The sequence below is a fragment of the Anthonomus grandis genome, chromosome 14 (assembly GCF_022605725.1).
Source record: "Anthonomus grandis grandis chromosome 14, icAntGran1.3, whole genome shotgun sequence".
NCBI lineage: Eukaryota > Metazoa > Arthropoda > Insecta > Coleoptera > Curculionidae > Anthonomus > Anthonomus grandis.
In genome coordinates this window covers 8386915-8406417 of record NC_065559.1, presented here as the reverse complement: position 1 = coordinate 8406417, position 19503 = coordinate 8386915, and the positions used below count along the sequence as shown (strand labels likewise).

General features: G+C 35.9%; 1 protein-coding gene across 1 annotated transcript in view; it reads left to right on the top strand.

Annotated features, from left to right (window-relative positions):
* LOC126744473 (Fanconi anemia group M protein) overlaps positions 1-14065 on the top strand; it is a 42741-nt gene extending 28676 nt beyond the window's left edge. The window contains exons 16-19 of the mRNA XM_050451912.1: positions 221-954; positions 13272-13441; positions 13492-13591; positions 13653-14065. Of these exons, the coding sequence (XP_050307869.1) occupies positions 221-954; positions 13272-13441; positions 13492-13591; positions 13653-13829 (1181 nt within the window). The 3' untranslated portion in view covers positions 13830-14065. The remainder of the gene's footprint in view (positions 1-220; positions 955-13271; positions 13442-13491; positions 13592-13652) is intronic.
* Positions 14066-19503: the final 5438 nt, after the last annotated feature.

The following is a 19503-nucleotide window of genomic DNA, read 5'->3' as shown; positions in this document are numbered from 1 at the left end:
CTAAGATTTTTAAGAAGGAAATTCAGCGGAATCTTAAAAGTATCGTGTTTATTCATCAAGTTCTGAAAAGTAACTTACAAGCATTACAGAGCAAAATGTCAATATAATTTCTTCGTTATTATCCTAAACCTACGAACTTCATCTACGATTATTGTTAAAATAGAGTGTATTTAAAAATCTAAATTGCTTTTCAAATAAAGTTTACATTACTAATTTTTAGATTTAGAGTTATTGGAGAAGAATGACTGCAACGTACCATTAAATGAGTCAATTATGATAAGTTCAGAGGAAGAATTTCTTCTCTCACCCACGTTGCCTCAACGAGAGACATTTGACACCTCCTTAAATAAAAGCATTAAACCTATTAAAAAACCTTCCATGAGAAACGTGGCCAATATAAGTAAATCGTGTAATATAGACAATAACCTCAGAAAATTTACAAATTCCGATGTGCCAATAACGCAAATCATTGATTCGACGTGTGAACCAAATAACTTAAACCAAAGCATAAAACCTTCTTTGAATAATTTGAAAATTCCAATTACGCAAATGGTTGATATGTTAAATGAAACCACTCAAGACAAGTGTACTAATAATAATGAAAATAGTATTGAAAACAAAAGCTTTGTATGCGGTAGAGCGGAAGTTTCCTTTCATAAAGGATCTTCTACCAGTCGAAATCCGTTGGAAGAAAGCGCAATTTTGAATACTAGCGATATTTTATTAAAAACGCCTTTTAAAAGAAAAGAGCGAGTACCCTCCATATGCGATAAGGCCCTAGAAAGAAAAGGTAACATTTTAAATAACAGTATATTTAGGAAACCTACAAATATAACGAGAAAGAAGATTTCAAAAACCGGATGGATAAGCAAAGAACAGGCGTCTTCGTCGGAAGATGATTTTGAACCAGTAGAGACAAGTTTTGTTGCTGTTCGGAAAAAGAAAAGTACAAAGGTAAGTGTAGCTTGTATATTTTACACGTTTAATAGTATAACCCTTACGCTCCCGAGTCTACTTTTTTTAGAATTTTGAGACAAAACTTTACGCCAATGCTTATTATGACCTCATTAGAGATCCTAATTTTTTTCAGAAAAAAAAAATCACATTTGATAAGATTTTAGGGACTCTCACGATTGTGTTGGATAGGAGTCAAAATGATACTGGCACAAATGTGAAAAAAAAACGAAAAATATATTGAAAATGTTTATTTCTACGAAAATACACTACTTAACATGAAATATTTTGAAGCAATTTTGTTTTTTTTTGTAAACATAAGTAAATATTACACTTAATACATTTGATTCTTGATCTACTTTGACAGGATTCCAGGCGACAAGCGTTGGGATTTTTTTGATCCTCATGTACTGGCCAATAATCAAACCCATCGAATCTTTTATCTTCACAAGGTAGAGGTGTATATCTTACCTTCTTAGCAGATGGTTCTTCATTTTTATCCGTTTGAGCGTTTAGATTTTTTTTTTGTTCCACAAACCATAAATTCATCTAATGCAAGTCGAAACTGCAAAAAATCTAAGATTTGCTTTGAGCTATATCCATTTTTTTTACAGTCATTTCGATATTCCATCCAGCTATTCACAATAGCTATATCAAATAAGTGTAGAATGGTTTTAAATGTCCATTTTCGGGTTTTAAAGTATGTTCGATAAGCCTCACTCATTTGATCACAAATATCAACTCCGCCCATCTTTTCATTATAAACTTTAATTACATTTGGACAGGATACTTCTATATGTTTTTTTGTGTTTTTATCCCATCTCTGAACAGTTTTTACTGTAGAACCAGTAAAAAAAGCCGTAGATACCATGACGACTGATTTTTTATTTTTCCATTTTGTCAAACATACTTTCGTATCATTTTTTACGTGCACTTCTGCGTAGCCTCTTTTCATAGTAGCATCTTTTTGAAATACACATCCTTTTACTCTGTTTGTCATTATGGTTCCCGTTCCTTCCATTTTTAATTCTTTTAATTTTTCAAATAATGGTATTGTGGAAAAATATCGGTCAAAAAAAATAAAGCTTCCAGGTGGCAAGGTTTGTATTAAACGAAGAATAACTGATGGCCCTAAACCAAGTTGCTTATTTATTTATTTTGTTGCTTGGTTTATTTTTGACAAATTGACGTATAGGACATCGTCCTAAAAAGGGTATCATTTGCTCATCAATTGAAAAACAACCATTCTCTGGATATGAATTTCAAGACATCTTTGTCGAACTCGGTCTATCATTGGTTGAACTTTTCAGAGATGATTCTTCTTTTTGAAATCATCCGATACTGATAGATTATCGTCTACGTGAAAATTCGTTCGAAGTTTATAAAACCTGTCACGCGCCATAACATTAGCTATGAGAGGTAATCGATATTTGATACTCCAGTAAAGGTGGATTCTAGGAAACTTAAAACATCCCATAATTGCATGCATACCAAAAAATTGCCTAATTTCTTCATCAGTCAATTTTGGAGTCATTTCCCTACCATGTTGTTGCAAGTAATACTGAGAAGTTAACCCTGCCCCCATTTCAAAAAACTCATCATTGAAATATCTACTAAAATAACCCCATGGACTCAAAACTGGCTCAGGTTCATGGTTATCAAACATAGTAGGGATTTCTTTGCCTTCAAATGGCTGCTTTACCCATGTTGGAGCAGAAGAGTTTTTTTGGCTGGGAAATCGGACTTGGCGAAATCGGACTCAAGGTCATCAAGGAGTTCATACAGGTCATCTGGATTGACTGCGAGCCACTCCAAGTTCAATAATCTCTTGGATCCTAGAAAAAACATAACTATTAAAAAACGGTACCGAATTTTCTTGTTTTGGTTGGCTCCCAACCGTTACAATTGTGATACAGCGACATAGTACGCACTTCTAAAAATGGCCGCAAAATATTTTGAAATATTTTTGAGCTTATTAGGGAAAACAATGCATTACTTAAATAATTTGACATTAAAAACACGGTTTAAATTAATTTTAATTAAAACTTACCGTTATTCGCCATCACAAGTCACAATTCATGCTCCTCTGCCGAAGTCAATATGGCTACTAAATCCAGCCCGTGCGTTAAAAGCATAAAGAGGTGTCTTGCACAATCGTGTCGTATCGTTTTGGACAGTTAAAATATCATTTTGATGTTTATATCCCATATTAATAAGACTCACATAATTGTGACATGCTGGAGCGTAAGGGATAAAGTGAAATTTTAATAATATCTCATGCAAGTTAAGGAATCCTTAGGGTGTTGTGTAGGCCAAATGTCTAATTGTCCCGGAACCCCCTAATAATTCGCAAACAAATAAGGTTAAAAATATTTATTTTAATATGGGCATGTCATAGTTTTCAAATAATGTGGCCAATAATATGGTTGAAGGTTTTTTGACATAACTTTTCCAAACTGAAGTGCTGGTAAAAGGTGCGAAATTAAATGGCCAGCTAGAAGCCCCGATCTGACGTCTCTAGAATATTTACTTTTAGGGAATGCGCTCTATATGACAACACTGGAAATTCTTGATGAACTAAAAGAGGCGCATAAACAGAGAATACGCAAAATTCTCGGCTCTGCGAGTGTAGAATTTTTAAATACCGCTCATGTTATAGACTTTAGTTTTGTTTTCTAATTTAGTTTTGTTTCTTTTTTTTTTAATTAATTTTTCCAATAATATTCCTTTTCCGCGCCAGATACCTTAATTCATTTTTTAAAGCATGACTTCTAGATGGCGCTATCCAGATAAGGAAAAAAATGGATAATCAAATTCAAATTTATTCAAAACATTTGTCATCGAGTTTTTTGACCCAATGGCAGAGGATATTTACCCTAATACTAGTTCATAATTTCAATAACAGGGCTTCAATTTAATGTAAGACGTCGTAGTTTGTCTATTGTCGTATTACCTTGTTGTCTGGTTGTCTGGTCGACAGTTATTTTTGTAAACGCTTGGCAATACCGCATCCCTTCCATATCACGACGTCACCATGCGCGAAGAGAGCGCCGCGCGAGGTAGAAGTGGGAACGACGGACTCTCTCGTTCTTGACTTTCTGACGACGCAAGCAATGGCGTCATACTATTTAATTTAATAATTTATACTGTACTTATTACTGTGTTTGGCAAATAAATGTTGTTTTTTAATTAACGTGAAATGCAAATAATCTGAACGCCACACACTACATTTTATGGTCCTTCGTCGCTGGATTTGACTCCTGAACGGAATTTTACTGCATTTTAACATCCGTACGGGACTTTCAACGAGGCTTTTACCGCATTTATTTGTGGCTTGAACTGGAAGAAACGCCGACCGCCGACCCAATCGACACAAGTTTGGATATTTTGCCTTTTTGACGACGGAAACAACAAGACCGTCTTCTCAGGGAACACCGATTGGTTTTGCTTATTTCACTACAGGTTAGTGCGTTCCTTTCTCACTTTCTTTCCTTTACTTTTACAGGCCTCTGTTTGATTTATTTGTTTATTTTTTTTTAATAAACTTAAACTGCTTTGTATTTGTGTTACTTTATGGTGGTTACTTTGATGGTACTTTACATTGATTTACAAACGATTTCGTTATATTTGATGCTACTTTGGTGACAAAATTAATACCTTTAACTGACATTTGTTTACGTTGCAATATATTACACATTTTGCTGGTATACTATACCTATTTACACTCATTTCTTTTGGTATTTCACACTCCCTTTGATGGTGATTTCTACTATTTACATTTTATCAAATTTTGACATTTAATATACCTACTTTATTAGATATTTTACACATTTTTGGTGTTACTTACGTAGGTTTGATAACTTTACATGCATTTTAATTAAGTGTTCTGAGAAACCTATTTAATTGCATTGTTTTATTACTTTGCCTCTATTTTGAACAATTTCTTTGAAACTACTTGTATATTTGTATTATTAACTATTCGAGATGGCTGACGCAAGAAATAAAAGAAAGGCTACTAAAGCTGCTCTTACACGGTTTGAAAACTATTTTCAAGCTATTAAGTCAAACAGAAATCTTTCTCAAACTGATTTGGTGGAACTCAAAATGCGTGCGCAAAAGGCTGATCAATTGTTGGAAGATTTTAACGCTGCTCAGTTAAAGATTGCCGCTACGGAGACTGATATTGATTTTGATGAACATGACAGTGAGTCTGAACAATTTGAAAATAAATTCTACCGCATAACATCTGAAGCGAGCAAATTTTTAATTGACCAGATGCAGCCGCAGGTTTTAACTCCAAACGTGGAAACTAATTTAGCATCCAATTCTAATGATGATTTAGCCAACATTAGACTGCCTCCAATAAACCTTCCAACGTTTGACGGTTCATATGACCAATGGTTGTTTTTTAGAGACACTTTTAATTCTTTAATACATAGCAATTTCAAACTGACACCAGCCAAAAAATTTCATTACTTGCGCCTCTCTCTAAAGGGTGTGGCAGCTGAAACTATCTCATCACTTGAAATCTCTGACGCCAATTATGATGTAGCCTGGAACATCTTAAATGAGAGATTCGAAAACAAACAGATTTTAGTCAGCAACCATATAACGGCTATTTTTAATTTGCCATCTTTATCACGTGAATCTGGACGTGGCCTTAGAGTCATACTTGACGGCTTACAGAAGCACATGGGCGCCTTGACGGTTTTAAAGATGCCTACAGAACATTGGGATGCCTTAATCTGTCATATTGTGACAGGTAAATTTGACAATATGACTAGAAGAGCTTGGGATTCCAAAACCTTTATTGAAGAACTCCCTACTTACAAGGAACTTATAGATTTTTTAAAAGACAGATGCCGAATTTTAGAGTCTTTCGAAAATAGCTCTTTAAGAAACGCTTCAAACAAAATCGAAAGGCCTCGCCAATCACACCCCAACTTTCACAAAAATACTTCTCAATCCTTTGTCGCCACTAACAGTAATAAAAAATGCACGTTTTGTCAAAAAGAACATCTCATCTACACATGTCCTCAGTTTTTACAAATTTCTGCTATTGAAAAATTAAATAATGCTAAACAAATGAAGTTATGTATTAACTGCCTTTCTATAGGCCATGCAACTAAAAACTGTAGGTCGTCTGGATGTAGAAAATGTGGAAAATTCCACCATACCCTTCTACATTTCAACAGAACCGATTCTGGGACTGTACAAACCAATAATAATAACACATCTACCTCTTCTTATTCCAACAGCACTGAGACTGACTTGAAAGACGTAGCCACAACCTCTTTGTCTACACATGTGATGCACACTCCTCTTATATACTCACCTTGTAGTTTAGTGGTAAATGAAAAACTTAATTTAAACACTGTATTATTATCCACTGCTATCATCAAAGTTTTTGACACTACAGATAAGTCACACTTGTGTAGAGTACTCCTAGACAGTGGAAGCCAATCCAATTTCATTTCAGAAAGACTTTGCAACTTGTTACAACTTCCTATTGAAAATATTAAACATTCTATCACTGGTATCAGTCAGAAAATTGAAACCATAAATTCTAGAGTTTTTGCTAAAGTCCAATCCAATTTTTCTAACTTTGAGGCGAACATATCGTGTCTTGTACTTAAATCTATAACTGGAAATATTCCAGCTATATCCTTTGACTCCAGTTTATTGCATATTCCCAAAAATATTGCATTGGCTGACCCCGATTTCAGCTCTGCAAAACCTATTGACTTACTGCTCGGAGCAGACATTTTCTGGGAACTGATCCATATTGGTCAAATAAAATTGGGTCGAGGACTTCCAATTTTGCAAAAGACACATTTTGGATGGATTATTTCTGGTCCTTTACAAACTAATCTTAGTTCAAGCCTTTGCTCAGAGACACAGTGCTTTTTTACAACTTCAATTGACAATCAGCTAACTAAATTTTGGGAGGTAGAGGAATTTCCTAAAACTAAATACTTATCACCAGAGGAAACCTTTTGCGAGGAACATTTCTCTCAGCACACTTCTAGAGCCCCTGATGGTAAATTTGTAGTACATCTTCCTCTTAAGGACTCCATTGATCGTCTTGGGGACTCGAAGTTGACAGCTACAAGTCGTTTTTTAAATCTTGAAGGGAAACTGAATAAAAGCCCTGATTTAAAACGTACTTATCAAGATTTTATAACAGAATATGAAAAACTCGGTCACATGACCCTGTCTGAGAATCAAAATGATACTTCTGGGTATTTTTTACCGCACCACTGTGTGCTTAAATTAAGCTCCACTACAACTAAACTACGGGTCGTTTTCGATGCTTCCTGTAAATCTGACTCAGGTTTTTCTTTAAAGAATTTACTTATGGTGGGACCTAATGTCCAAAACAGTCTTTTCTTAATTCTCTTACGGTATCGTATACATCCTGTAGTTCTCAGTGGTGACATTGAAAAAATGTATCGACAGGTCTATGTAGCCCCTGAATATCGTAAACTTCAGAGAATTCTTTGGCGTGCTAATATTAATGAGCCGATTTTAACTTACGATTTGTCCACCGTTACATACGGTACAGCCTCTGCTGCATTTCTGGCTACTAGATCTTTGCAGGAAGTAGGTAAAATACATGCTAAAGACTGTCCAAAGATTTCTAACATAATACAGCGTGATTTTTACGTTGATAACCTTTTAACCGGCGCACAAACAGTCGATGAACTTAGACAAATTAAAGAAGACATCCATGATCTTCTTATGAAGTATGGATTTCCACTTAGAAAATGGGCTTCAAATGAGCCGACCTTAACTTCTGATTCCTCAATACATTCGATTTCTTTTGATACAGATATTCCTTCTAAAACCTTGGGCCTTGTATGGAATCACATTTCTGACACGCTAGAATATAAAATAGGTCCTATTGAATCTAGCACTCGCGTAACAAAACGTACAATTTTATCATCAATTTCCCAGATTTTTGACCCTCTTGGTCTACTTTCTCCTGTCACAATCTCGGCAAAAATCATCTTGCAACAGCTGTGGAAGCTTAAAATATCATGGGATGAATCGATTCCAATGGATCTTTTCACAATCTGGTCATCTTACAGGACACAACTTGTGGAATTGAATAATCTTAAAATACCAAGACTAACTCTTTGCGGTAATCCTATTGAGCTGCAATTACATGGCTTCTCTGATGCTGCGGAGCCAGGTTATGGTGCCTGCGTGTACCTTTGTTCAAAGGATTCGTTAGGCAATTTTTCGTCTAAACTACTCTGTGCAAAAACTAGAGTCTCTCCACTTAAAGAATTGACTATTCCTAGGCTCGAGCTTTGTGCAGCATTACTCTTAGCAGAACTAGCTAAAACTGTGTTAGCTTCAATACCCTCTACTTTGGACTCTAAGCACTACTGGTGTGACTCTACAATAGTACTTGCCTGGATTAGATCATCTCCTCATCGTCTAAAGACATTTATTGCTAATCGAATAGCTCAAATTCAATCCATAACTAATATTGATGAATGGAGATATATTAGAACCGCAGACAATCCAGCTGATCTACTTACTAGAGGAATTCCACCTTTAAGCTTGTTAAATTCGACTTTATGGTTTCATGGACCTCCTTGGCTGACTGAAGATGAGTGGCCAACCAACATAGTAGATTTATCAAATATTGATACTCCTGAATTACGAAATGTCACTTCTTTTCATGTGTCCATCGAAAAACATACCAATAATGACTTACTTACTTTAATTGACAAATTTTCTAATCTAACTAAACTGGTTCGTACTTTTGCCTTTGTGCTACGCTTTAAAAACATCCTTAAATTAAAATCTAAATCTGACTTTTTTAATAGAGAGCTTTCAACTCTGGAAATTGAGAATTCTTTGCATACACTTGTCAGCTTGGTACAAGCTTCAACATTTTCTGAAGAATTTAAAGCACTGAAGAATAATAATAAGGTCTCTAATAAATCCAAACTCCTTACCTTGAATCCCTTCTTTAACCACACTCTTAATCTTATTCGAGTTGGGGGTCGTTTGCAACAATCTGATTATGAATATCAAAAGAAACACCCTATAGTTTTACCCCCTAAACATAGACTTTCACTTTTGATCGCACATTCTGAACATATTAAGCTACTTTATGCTGGTCCACAACTTACATTGGCATCACTTCGTGAAAGCTTCTGGCCAATCAATGGCAGGAACTTAATTAAAAAGGTTTACCATGACTGTTTAACTTGTTTTCGCTTTGTTGCAAAATCGACAAAGTACCTTATGGGTAATTTACCCAATTAACGAATTACACCCTCTAGACCCTTTTCTGTGTCCGGTGTGGACTACGCAGGGCCCTTCTCCCTTAGGGATCGCAAAGGACGTAATTTTAGAACTAACAAGGCATACATAGCATTGTTTGTGTGTTTTGCTACCAAGGCTATTCACCTAGAGCTAGTAAGTGATCTTACTAGCGAATGTTTCTTAGCCGCTTTGTACAGATTCATGTCACGAAGAGGCAAGTGCATACAAATTTATTCTGATCAAGGGACAACATTTGTGGGTGCATTAAATGAATTAAATGCGTTTCTCAAAGAACACTCTTCTACTATTTCGGATAAATTAGCAAATCAAGGTATACAATGGAATTTTATACCGCCTCGCGCTCCACACTTTGGTGGGCTTTGGGAGTCCAGCGTTAAATCGGTAAAGTTTCATCTTAAGCGTGTAGTTGGTAGTTTATCATTAACTTTTGAAGATTTTTCTACAATAATTACTCAAATAGAAGCCTGTTTAAACTCCAGACCCTTATGTCCTCTTTCTGATAATCCGAATGATCCAAATCCTCTCACTCCTGCGCACTTTCTTATTGGAGAACCATTGACGACGTGCCCACAAGTTGATCTACTGGGAGTAGCAGAGAACAGACTATCAAAATACCAACATAGGCAACAAATGGTGCAACATTTTTGGTCTCGTTGGGTCAAGGAATGCATTGCAGAACTCCAGATACGTACGAAATGGAAGCAGAATTACCCGCAGCTCCTGAAACTAGGCGTTCTTGTGCTCATCACGGAGGATGGATTACCACCATTAAAATGGCGAACTGGCCGAGTGGTACAAATATTTCCTGGAGGAGATGGTATTGTCCGAACAGTATTAGTGAGGACTGCTGCTGGCGAGTATAAGCGTCCAGTTACGAAGATTGCTGTCCTGCCTATTTATGATTTTTAAAGCCTGGAGGCTTTCAAGGGGGGCGATATGTCTGGTTGTCTGGTCGACAGTTATTTTTGTAAACGCTTGGCAATACCGCATCCCTTCCATATCACGACGTCACCATGCGCGAAGAGAGCGCCGCGCGAGGTAGAAGTGGGAACGACGGACTCTCTCGTTCTTGACTTTCTGACGACGCAAGCAATGGCGTCATACTATTTAATTTAATAATTTATACTGTACTTATTACTGTGTTTGGCAAATAAATGTTGTTTTTTAATTAACGTGAAATGCAAATAATCTGAACGCCACACACTACACTTGTATTAAATAGAATTTACAAAAGCAACAACTTTAAACTGTCTATGTTATTTGTGCAATATGAAGATTTAGATTCAAAGTAGGAATAAGATGTAAAGAAGACAGGTAAAGTCATTCTGGACTTCTAACGTTACCATTTAGAACATTAAATGCAAAGCAAACATCACAAAATTGTATTCTGCTTAATAAAGAGTTAATATTCAAATACTTCATAAGAGCATATCTGTCAAACCTGATGAACTTGCGCTGAACATTTTCAACTTTCTGCCTTTTAATATGGATCAGAAAATGAGGTGATCAAATTATTTTGGAGAATTCAAGAATAGATCTCACTAGGTATATATAGGGCTATTCAATGTAAACACATTGTTAAAGTCTTCGCGAGATCTTTTGATAAATCCAAGCAGCTTATTTGCTTTAATAGTATGTTCAAAGTGGTGGGAGAAAATAAGACTTGGGTCCAAAAAGACCCAACAGAAATCATCGACATATTGACAAGGACGGGAAGCCCTTAAAGAAATAAACTGAAATGTAATATTGATTTAATGACATTTTATTTAACTTACACCAGGAATACTCTGCTTTTATCTCTCTGAAACACCAACTGACTCTGAAAGGAGAAAATCCGACAAAGAATCTTGAGATCATCAGCGACCAGTAAGAATTCAGATTCCAGTAGGGAGCCAATGCGATTGATAAAGAGGCTGAATAGCAATGGTCCTAGGTGGGAGCCTTGAGCGACTCTGAAGTTGTTAAAAGTGAATTAAACAAAAAACCTCCAATCTCAACCCGCTGTTATCTGTCGGTCAAGATGCCAAGATCTGAAATATGAGCGATAAGAATAACCATGTTATTCTTTATCGAAGGCTTTACTAAAGTCCGTGTACCATATATTGTATGTTTCATTACCTTCGCCAATAGATTTAAAGATATAGTTGCTAAAAACATATAAGTTTGTATCCACTGAACGACCTGTACCCCAGGAATTGCAGAGAAGATACTAATGGAACGATAATTAGTTATGTCACTTTTATTACCAGTTTTAAAAATAGGACATATATAAGATAATTTCCAGTCAAGTCTCAGCAGTTATGAATGAATGACAGCTTTTTTTGAAAGACCTGTTTGGAATTTCATCGGGACCTGCTCCCTTCTTGCTATCCAATTTAGCTAATTCCTTTTCAATTGTAGTAGCGCTAAGGGACATATGAATCACATGGTGAAATTTGCATGAGGTTTCAAAAGCACCATAGGCCTTAGCGTTAGTATTCTTGTTAAATACAGATAAAAAGTGCGTGGCAAATAGATTTGCAATAAAAATACCAGTATCAGCCCTTGGATTATGAATGCAGATATATAGGCATTCTATTAAAGTTGTGTACAATCCTGTTGAAGCTTATTGCCTTTTATTAGCCTCCCTACTTTAGATGTTTCTATCTTTATTAACTCTGGTATTGGCCACTGACTAGGCTTAACAGTACCATGAGACTTCTTTACAGGTATATTCCATGCAAAGCATTAGATTCACTCGGATTAAGGTTGTATCACAGGTAGCAAGTGCTTTTCTAGTGCGGATGCTTTGTTTTTCCTCTGAAACGCAGGCACTGTACATATTTTCTAATTTTTTTAGAATTCTCTAAAACATTTGACAGGGTCAACCAATCCTTAAAAGAATTGTCTCTTATTGGAATATTCCGTCAGTCAGGAAGAATCCTTGTCTTTTCAAGGATGGTACTTGCCAACATGTGTTTTTGCTGGTGGGCTTCTTCAAGGCAATGCAACCAGAAAACCAAAAGAAAAAAAGAACAGGGATGAATAACCAGCAAACCCCCAAAGGAATTAAATAGATAATCCTGATAGCATATTAAATTAGGGACAGTTGAACGACCTAAGAGAAAAGGCCTGAGTGTGACGTCTGGTCATGTGTGAAGTGCATTAGATCTTGCAGGGTCCTGACAGTACGGATCTGCAGATGTGGAAATATGGGCTAGCTGAAGATTCCTTGGTTTTGCGGGATATAAGTTGCTTCTGTCCAAGAAGGAAAAATTAAAATCTTGCATTGTGGCCAAGCGTGTCCTGCTATTCCTAATCTAGATCCATCTTCTGTTCAGGTTCACTTTCAATGTTCTTTTATCTTGACTTCCTGTGGTCGTTTTGTCTCGCCTATGTATGACTTTACATTTACTGCAGATTGGGTATACGCAGTTCTTGATGTCCAGTAGGCAATCTGATTTTTAATACTAAACACCGTATGGTTGTCTTCAAAGTGACGGTTGTTTTGATATTGAATTTTCTGTCAATTCTCATGATTTTCCCTGGATGTACGGAATCGTTAAAAATTGTGTAGAATCCTCCAATTGCTGTGGCTCTTTCCTTATTTCCGCTGCTTTTCCAAGAGTTTTCATTGTTAGATTGCTTGAATACACATTCTATTTCTTTCTATTTTCCTGTTGAGGTCAACATTGTTGTTGCATATTTTAGCTGCCCTCCTATACAGGTTAGTGTGGGTATTGTCTTGTGCGCCTTGGTTTACAATATACTGATATCGTTAGGCGTCCATTGTTCTTCTACACAAGAATATCTAAGAAGGGCATTGCTGACTCTAGTTGTCAACTTGATACTTTGCCTAATGTTATTGATGTCTTATATATGCAAGCATAATTCCAAACTTCATGCGTGCGCATATATATATTGAAACAATTTTTCACTGCTTCTAAGTATGGCTCAAATCGTTATAAATATTTTTACATATTTTTTGATAGATCCGTGTGAACTGCAATTGTAACTAATTACTTTTTTAGAGACCCAATACTTTTCTAGATATGGAAGCCCGCTTATCTGATGATGAAAATGTTTTTGTATCTGATGATGAAGAAGAGGACTTTCCAGATCATTATGATAAGAGCTTCGTTAATGACGAAACACAACAAATCAATTCAGAAACTCATGCCATGTACCTGCAATCCATAAAGTATGACAAATAAACTTTTAATTAAACGTATTAAATTTCTGTCTTTTTAGAAGTCCAGCAAAACCCAAGTTTCGACGGCCATTACCTCCCATGAACCCCTTGGAAATATATTCACAACTGCCCCAAAACGACTATAATAGTTATTTGGTGGTAAGACACTTTAATAAATATTTCTTAATGTGTAATATACAATTTTCTATTTTATTTTCAGGATAGTTTTTGTGTAGATAAGCCAGATGAGCTTCTAACACAAGTACAAGAATTATCAGAGCTAGATATATTAGAGAGACAATTAGAAGAGAAAAGAAAAAGGAAAAAGAAGTCAAAATTAAATTGTGCACCTACGAAAAGAAGAAGAATTAAATGTATATCTAGTGATAGCGAATAGTTATTTTATTTCTTACGTATAAAAAGCTCCATCTTTTAGTTGTTTTTTTTTTTGTTAATTTTAGAGTTCATCTCTTAATTGTATTTTAATGAGAAAATGGAAAATTTTTGGGGTTTCCTTCACGTATTGTTATTATTAAGAATGATCTGATTTTTATTATTTTTATATTTTTTTACATTAAACTATTATTTGTGAAAATAGTATTAATTTGTTATAAATAAACTGAGTTTTTGAAATTTCCTCTCGTCATTCCCGCTAGCTCTCAATTAAGGCTTAATTGTTTTACTAATGACAAATTATAATTTTTCATTAGTAAAACAATGTTATAACAATTTAATTTTTAAGAATAGGAATAATTAGTATAACGTACTAAAATGTACATTCAGCTTTCTATAAATATGCAAGGCCTTCAATATACCATGCTAGGAAGATACTATTGTAACGATATTGGCAACTCCGTGAATACCAGCTGTTTTCCGGAATCACGCAAGTGCGGTGTGCACGCCATCTCTGAATACGCCTGGAAGGTTAGCCAATCTTCCGGAACCGTGGTCTGCCGAGTATATACGGAGCCGCGTGGCTGCTGGGAGACCAGTTGACAGTTCGATTCGGAATTATGCCGCGATATTTACATCGGACATAACAGTAGTAAATAAGTACGGTGTAAATAAATAATAATAATAGAAGTATTTTCATTAGCAAAAAATCGGTTATTTATTTCTGTATATCGAGTGTTTTAATTCACATTTAGCCAACGGGTAAAAATGCTAGATGGTGTCAGGTTCGGGGTGTGAATTGGACGTCAGTCAACTGGACATTAGTGAAAAATAAATAATAGTGAACCTTAGAACATTAAAAGGCCTCAATGTTCTAGGCCTTTCAATGTTCTAAGTAGTGAACTGATATAAAGATGGAAGAAGTCTTGAAAAAATAATTGCTGAAAAATTCTGCAAAGATGAAGGAAAGTTTAAAAGAAGAATTACTAGAAAATGCTGTCAACCTAGAAGTGAAGTTGCAAGAAAATTCTGCCAACATCGACGCTAAATTGCTTGCTAAAATTCTACAAAATTGGAACAAAACTCTGGCACACTCGCGAATTTAAAAGCTGAGCTTGGGGAAAAGCTGAGAGAATTCTACTAAGTTAGAAGAAAAGAGTTTGGAAAATAAAAAGATTTAAAACAAGAAATATCGGAGAAATATTCTTCACTAGAGAATCGGATTCTTTCATTGGAGGAGGGATTTAGGATTTTCAAAACAAAATTGCAACATTGGACGTCAACATTATTGACGAGCTGCCTTATAGACCTTCACCTTTTGCTGAAATGTGGTAGGGCAAGTAAATAAAATAAAACAAGCCCTTGAATTCGAAGCTGCTAAAAACAAGATCAAGGGCCAGGTTCGTGTCCGGCAAGTGATTCTAGGAGAGCACGACTTTGAGAAATCAGTGTTAAACAGATCATTAGGGATGTTAACGAACGAAAGTTGGAAATGAGGCAAAGCAGGTCACGTAAGAAGAGACTATACAGAAGGCACTAGTTTCACTCCCGCCAATCTAGAAAACTGAAGAAGGTCTACGCGAAGGCTTACTTGTAGCATCTTAACTGCTTCTATAAATATTTTGATGATTCCTCCAATTATAGTTAAGGCAGACATCACTGGGTCTTAAGGTTCAATAATAAACTTAATTTCATCACCAGGTGCCCTGATATTGCTGGATTTGCCAAAGATTATTGATTGCGCTAAGTACAGGAGCTCCTATAATAAAAAACGCTAATATCTTAACTGCTACTATAAGTATTTCAATGATTCCTTCAATTATAGTTAAAGCAGGCATCACTGGGTCTTAAGGTTCAATAATACACTTCATTTCATCACCAGGTGCCCAGATATTGACGGATTTGCTAGAAAAACTTCCAATACCTCATCTTCTAATCCAAGGATTTCAATTTCTTCGCACCAACTAATATCAACCATACCAACATTTCATTCATCGACGCATGCATGTATGGATGCAACCCTCCGCAATGTGCTGCTGAATATAGGTGCGACAAAGACAATTATAAGACGCGACATAGTAAAATCTGCTGCTAAGGTTCTGCAATCAAAATGGCGTCTACGAACAACGACGGGGGATGGAGCAAACGTCCATGGTGAAACAAACATTAAGTTCACCAGAAGAAAAACCACATTTGAACATCCTGTGTGAACATAGTGGCTGTGTGACATAATGGAAACTAAGGTCTTGGAGTTAACCTTTAAGCTGAGAGTTCTAAAGATAGACGATGACAAAGTTTTCGGAGGAAATGTTGATACTAGAACGAAGCGAGATCGTTTTGGAGGGCTCCGATAATAGCAATTATAAAAGGAAGGCACGGAATTAGGATACTGCTCAACACATTCAGTATAATACTTCGACAAACTGCGGATGTGGAAACTAACCGGAAAGCCATTCCCAAAGAATTAGAAGAGCTAGAATCGTCATCAGGTACCTGTCTTAGGTCGGATCAAAGAAGAAGGCTGAGGCATTTGTTCCACATACATCGAGATCTTTTTGATACTGAGAAGAAAGGGAGGACCAACAAAATCAATACAGGAAATGCTTATCCCATCCGGCAGACAGCTTGAAGACTACCTACTACTGGCCAAGATAGAGGAAGCTGATAACATTGTTGAGAGAATGGCCAAGGAAGGCGTCATAAAACCATCTAGCAGTCCATGGTCTACACCGGTAATACTGGTAAAGAAAAAAGATGGCTAGACCAGATTCTGCGTAGATTACTGGCAGCTTAATAGCGTGACTTAAAAAGAACAGCTGTCCTCTTTCTCGCATTGATGAAACTTTGGACACCCTGGCTGGATCGAAGAACTTTTCCAAGGTAGGCCTGAAAAATAGAAATTGGTAAGTTGAGTTGGTTCCTGAAGATTGGGAAAAGACGGCTTTCACGGTGGGTGCTGGAATATGGCAATTTAATATAATGCCATTTGGACTGTGCAAAGCTCCTGCCACTTTTGAACGCCTGATGAAAACAATTTTAAAAAAACTGTCCTAAAAGACTTGGCTGGTCTACCTTGATGATATTGTAGTAGGAAAATCGTTTGAGGATCACATGAAGAATCTAGAAGAACTGTTCCTGAGGCTACGAGGAACAGATGATATTTCTCTGTGCCCAAGGAAATGCCGTCTGTTTCAAAGGGCTGTGCAGTATCTGGTTTATGTCGTTTCCAGTCAAGGAGTTGCGGTTGACAAAACAAAGATCCCAAACTAGTTTCTAATCTTTGACTAGTTCCTAAAAACAAGCATGAGCTACGCAGCTTTTTGGGATTATGCAATATCCCAAGACTTTCAGGATCATCTAAGAGGTTCTGACAAGCGCACCTATCTTAAGCTATTCCTTATTCGAAGGAAAATTTTTAATGAACATCGACGCTAGCAATGCGGGAGTAGGAGACGCGCTGTCTCAAATCCAGGCCAGGATTGACCTGGTGCAGCTAATAAGTACATCGTGGTCGTGATGGACTACTTCAGCAAATGGGTTGAGGCGTACCCTCTACCAAACCAGCTAGGAAGCCTTTACTATCGCTGACGCCTTAATAAAAGAATGGATCTGCCGATTTGGTGTACGTTTGGAGCACATTTAGACCAAGCACGAAATTTTGAATCCAGCCTGTTCCAGAAGAAGATGCTTGGAACCAAGAAAACATAGACTACTACTTTACAACCACAGTCAGATGGCATGGTGGAACGAATCAGTAGAAGGGTTAATCCTTAGAACATTCAAAGGCCTTTCAATGTTCTAAGGGTTAATCGGATTTGGCTTAAGTATTTTCTAGCTACAAGAGAGACTGGGATAGGTTTCTTTATTTGTTCCTGCTGGCTTAACGATCGATCATCCATGAAAATGAAAACACAGGAGTGTCCGGCTCAGTTGTGATGAGAAAAGAAAATTATTATATAATCATATATTTTGAGTTGGGTATATATAATGCATAAATTTTGAGTTGGGTTTGGTGTCTGGTCAGACTTTTCGCAGAGGAATGATGGGCGTCTGATGAGTGAGCAGCTATCTGTGTAAAATATTGAAGGGTCAATATTGTTAGTTTGGGTATGGGTGAAAACTAAAAATCTGTGTTTAGTGTGGGTAACTAATGTGCGTGTTTTTTTTTGTGAGAGGCACTATGTGAATGTTCTAAATTTTTTGGGTAGGTGTGTATAATTAAACTTAGTCTGTTAGAAGGGTTTCTACATTTTTTTTTAGTTAGTCTTTTTAAGTTTTGGCCACAATGTTAAAGACCAGAATCTGCCTTGGCAGAATTCTGATTTTGTTGGCCTTTTATTTGCATAAAATAATAAATGTGTATTTTTTTCATGTAGTTATGATGAGTTTGCAAATAAAAAATATTTATTAATAATAATCGGCATATTCTTAGCTATTCGTTAAAAAAAAATTATATATGTGATTCATTAGTGCTGTCACATTTTAACTCTAGCGACTTTATATACGGTCTATGCCTTAGAGCTATTGATAAACAGAGAATACAAAGGGTACAGAATGCATGCTGTCGACTAATGTCTGGAATCAGGAAGCATGACCATGTTAATCACAAAATTAGTATATTTTTTAGTATAATTAGTAGTAGCTAAGTTGTTAAATATAGAAAACCAGGGAAAACTACATGTCTCAAATTTTGTGCATAAGCTTCTCAATAACGCCTGAAATACTCTTATAAATAAATTCTCCATCCCATTATATAAAACATCTATATATAAAAGATCTTTTCCTTATAATGCAACATCATACTTGATAGTTTTAAAACATTGTGAATATCATATATTCACAATTCAACTGTAAACTATTTGTTTTCTAAATAGAAAACGTTTATTATTACTATTATTATTATATACATGAAGTGGTTCGAGGATCATGACATAAGGACAGCTCAATCCAAACCCAATGTGTGGCTTCGATGACACGTTTATTATTAGAGACAAAGGCGATACACAGCTAGCAAACTTTCTGAGGCATATTAATAACATTAAGCCAAGCATCAACTTCGCGATAGAGTTTGATCTTTAATTTGAATCTTTAGCCAGGTCAGTGTTGATATTCTCAATATCTGGAGACCCCCACTGTCAGGATACTGCAAGATCTAATGCGCTTCTCCATTATTAAAACCCCTAGAAATCAGATCAGCAAGGAACCCCCTTAGAAATCAGATCAGCAAGAAACATAACTTCTTTTTAAATGCAAGGAAGACTAAAGTTTCACTTTTCTCCTCTATGCAACATTCTGAGTCTTTAAAGGAATACCTTAACTTTGAAATGAATGGCAAAATGTTGAAGTTCACTGAGGAGATTTGGATGTTTGTTTGGATTCTCAATTTAGATTTACCCAACATACATATATCTTATGCAAGTTAAATTAAAACATTTTTTGAAAAAATCTTTTTTATATTTTTTTGTCCTTTCATAATTGTATTTGTTTTCATTCCTTATAAGATAATATGTATAGTATGTACTGGATGTGATATTTGGCGTTTTAAAGTCCATATTTTGGTCAATAACGATACACGATGGTGTAAACTTGTTTTATTTTATATTTTTTTATTTATGTTAGTGTGAGTCAGTGTGTAGTTTTCGTATTTAGATAGGTATTTTTTTTTGTTAATTAGCGTT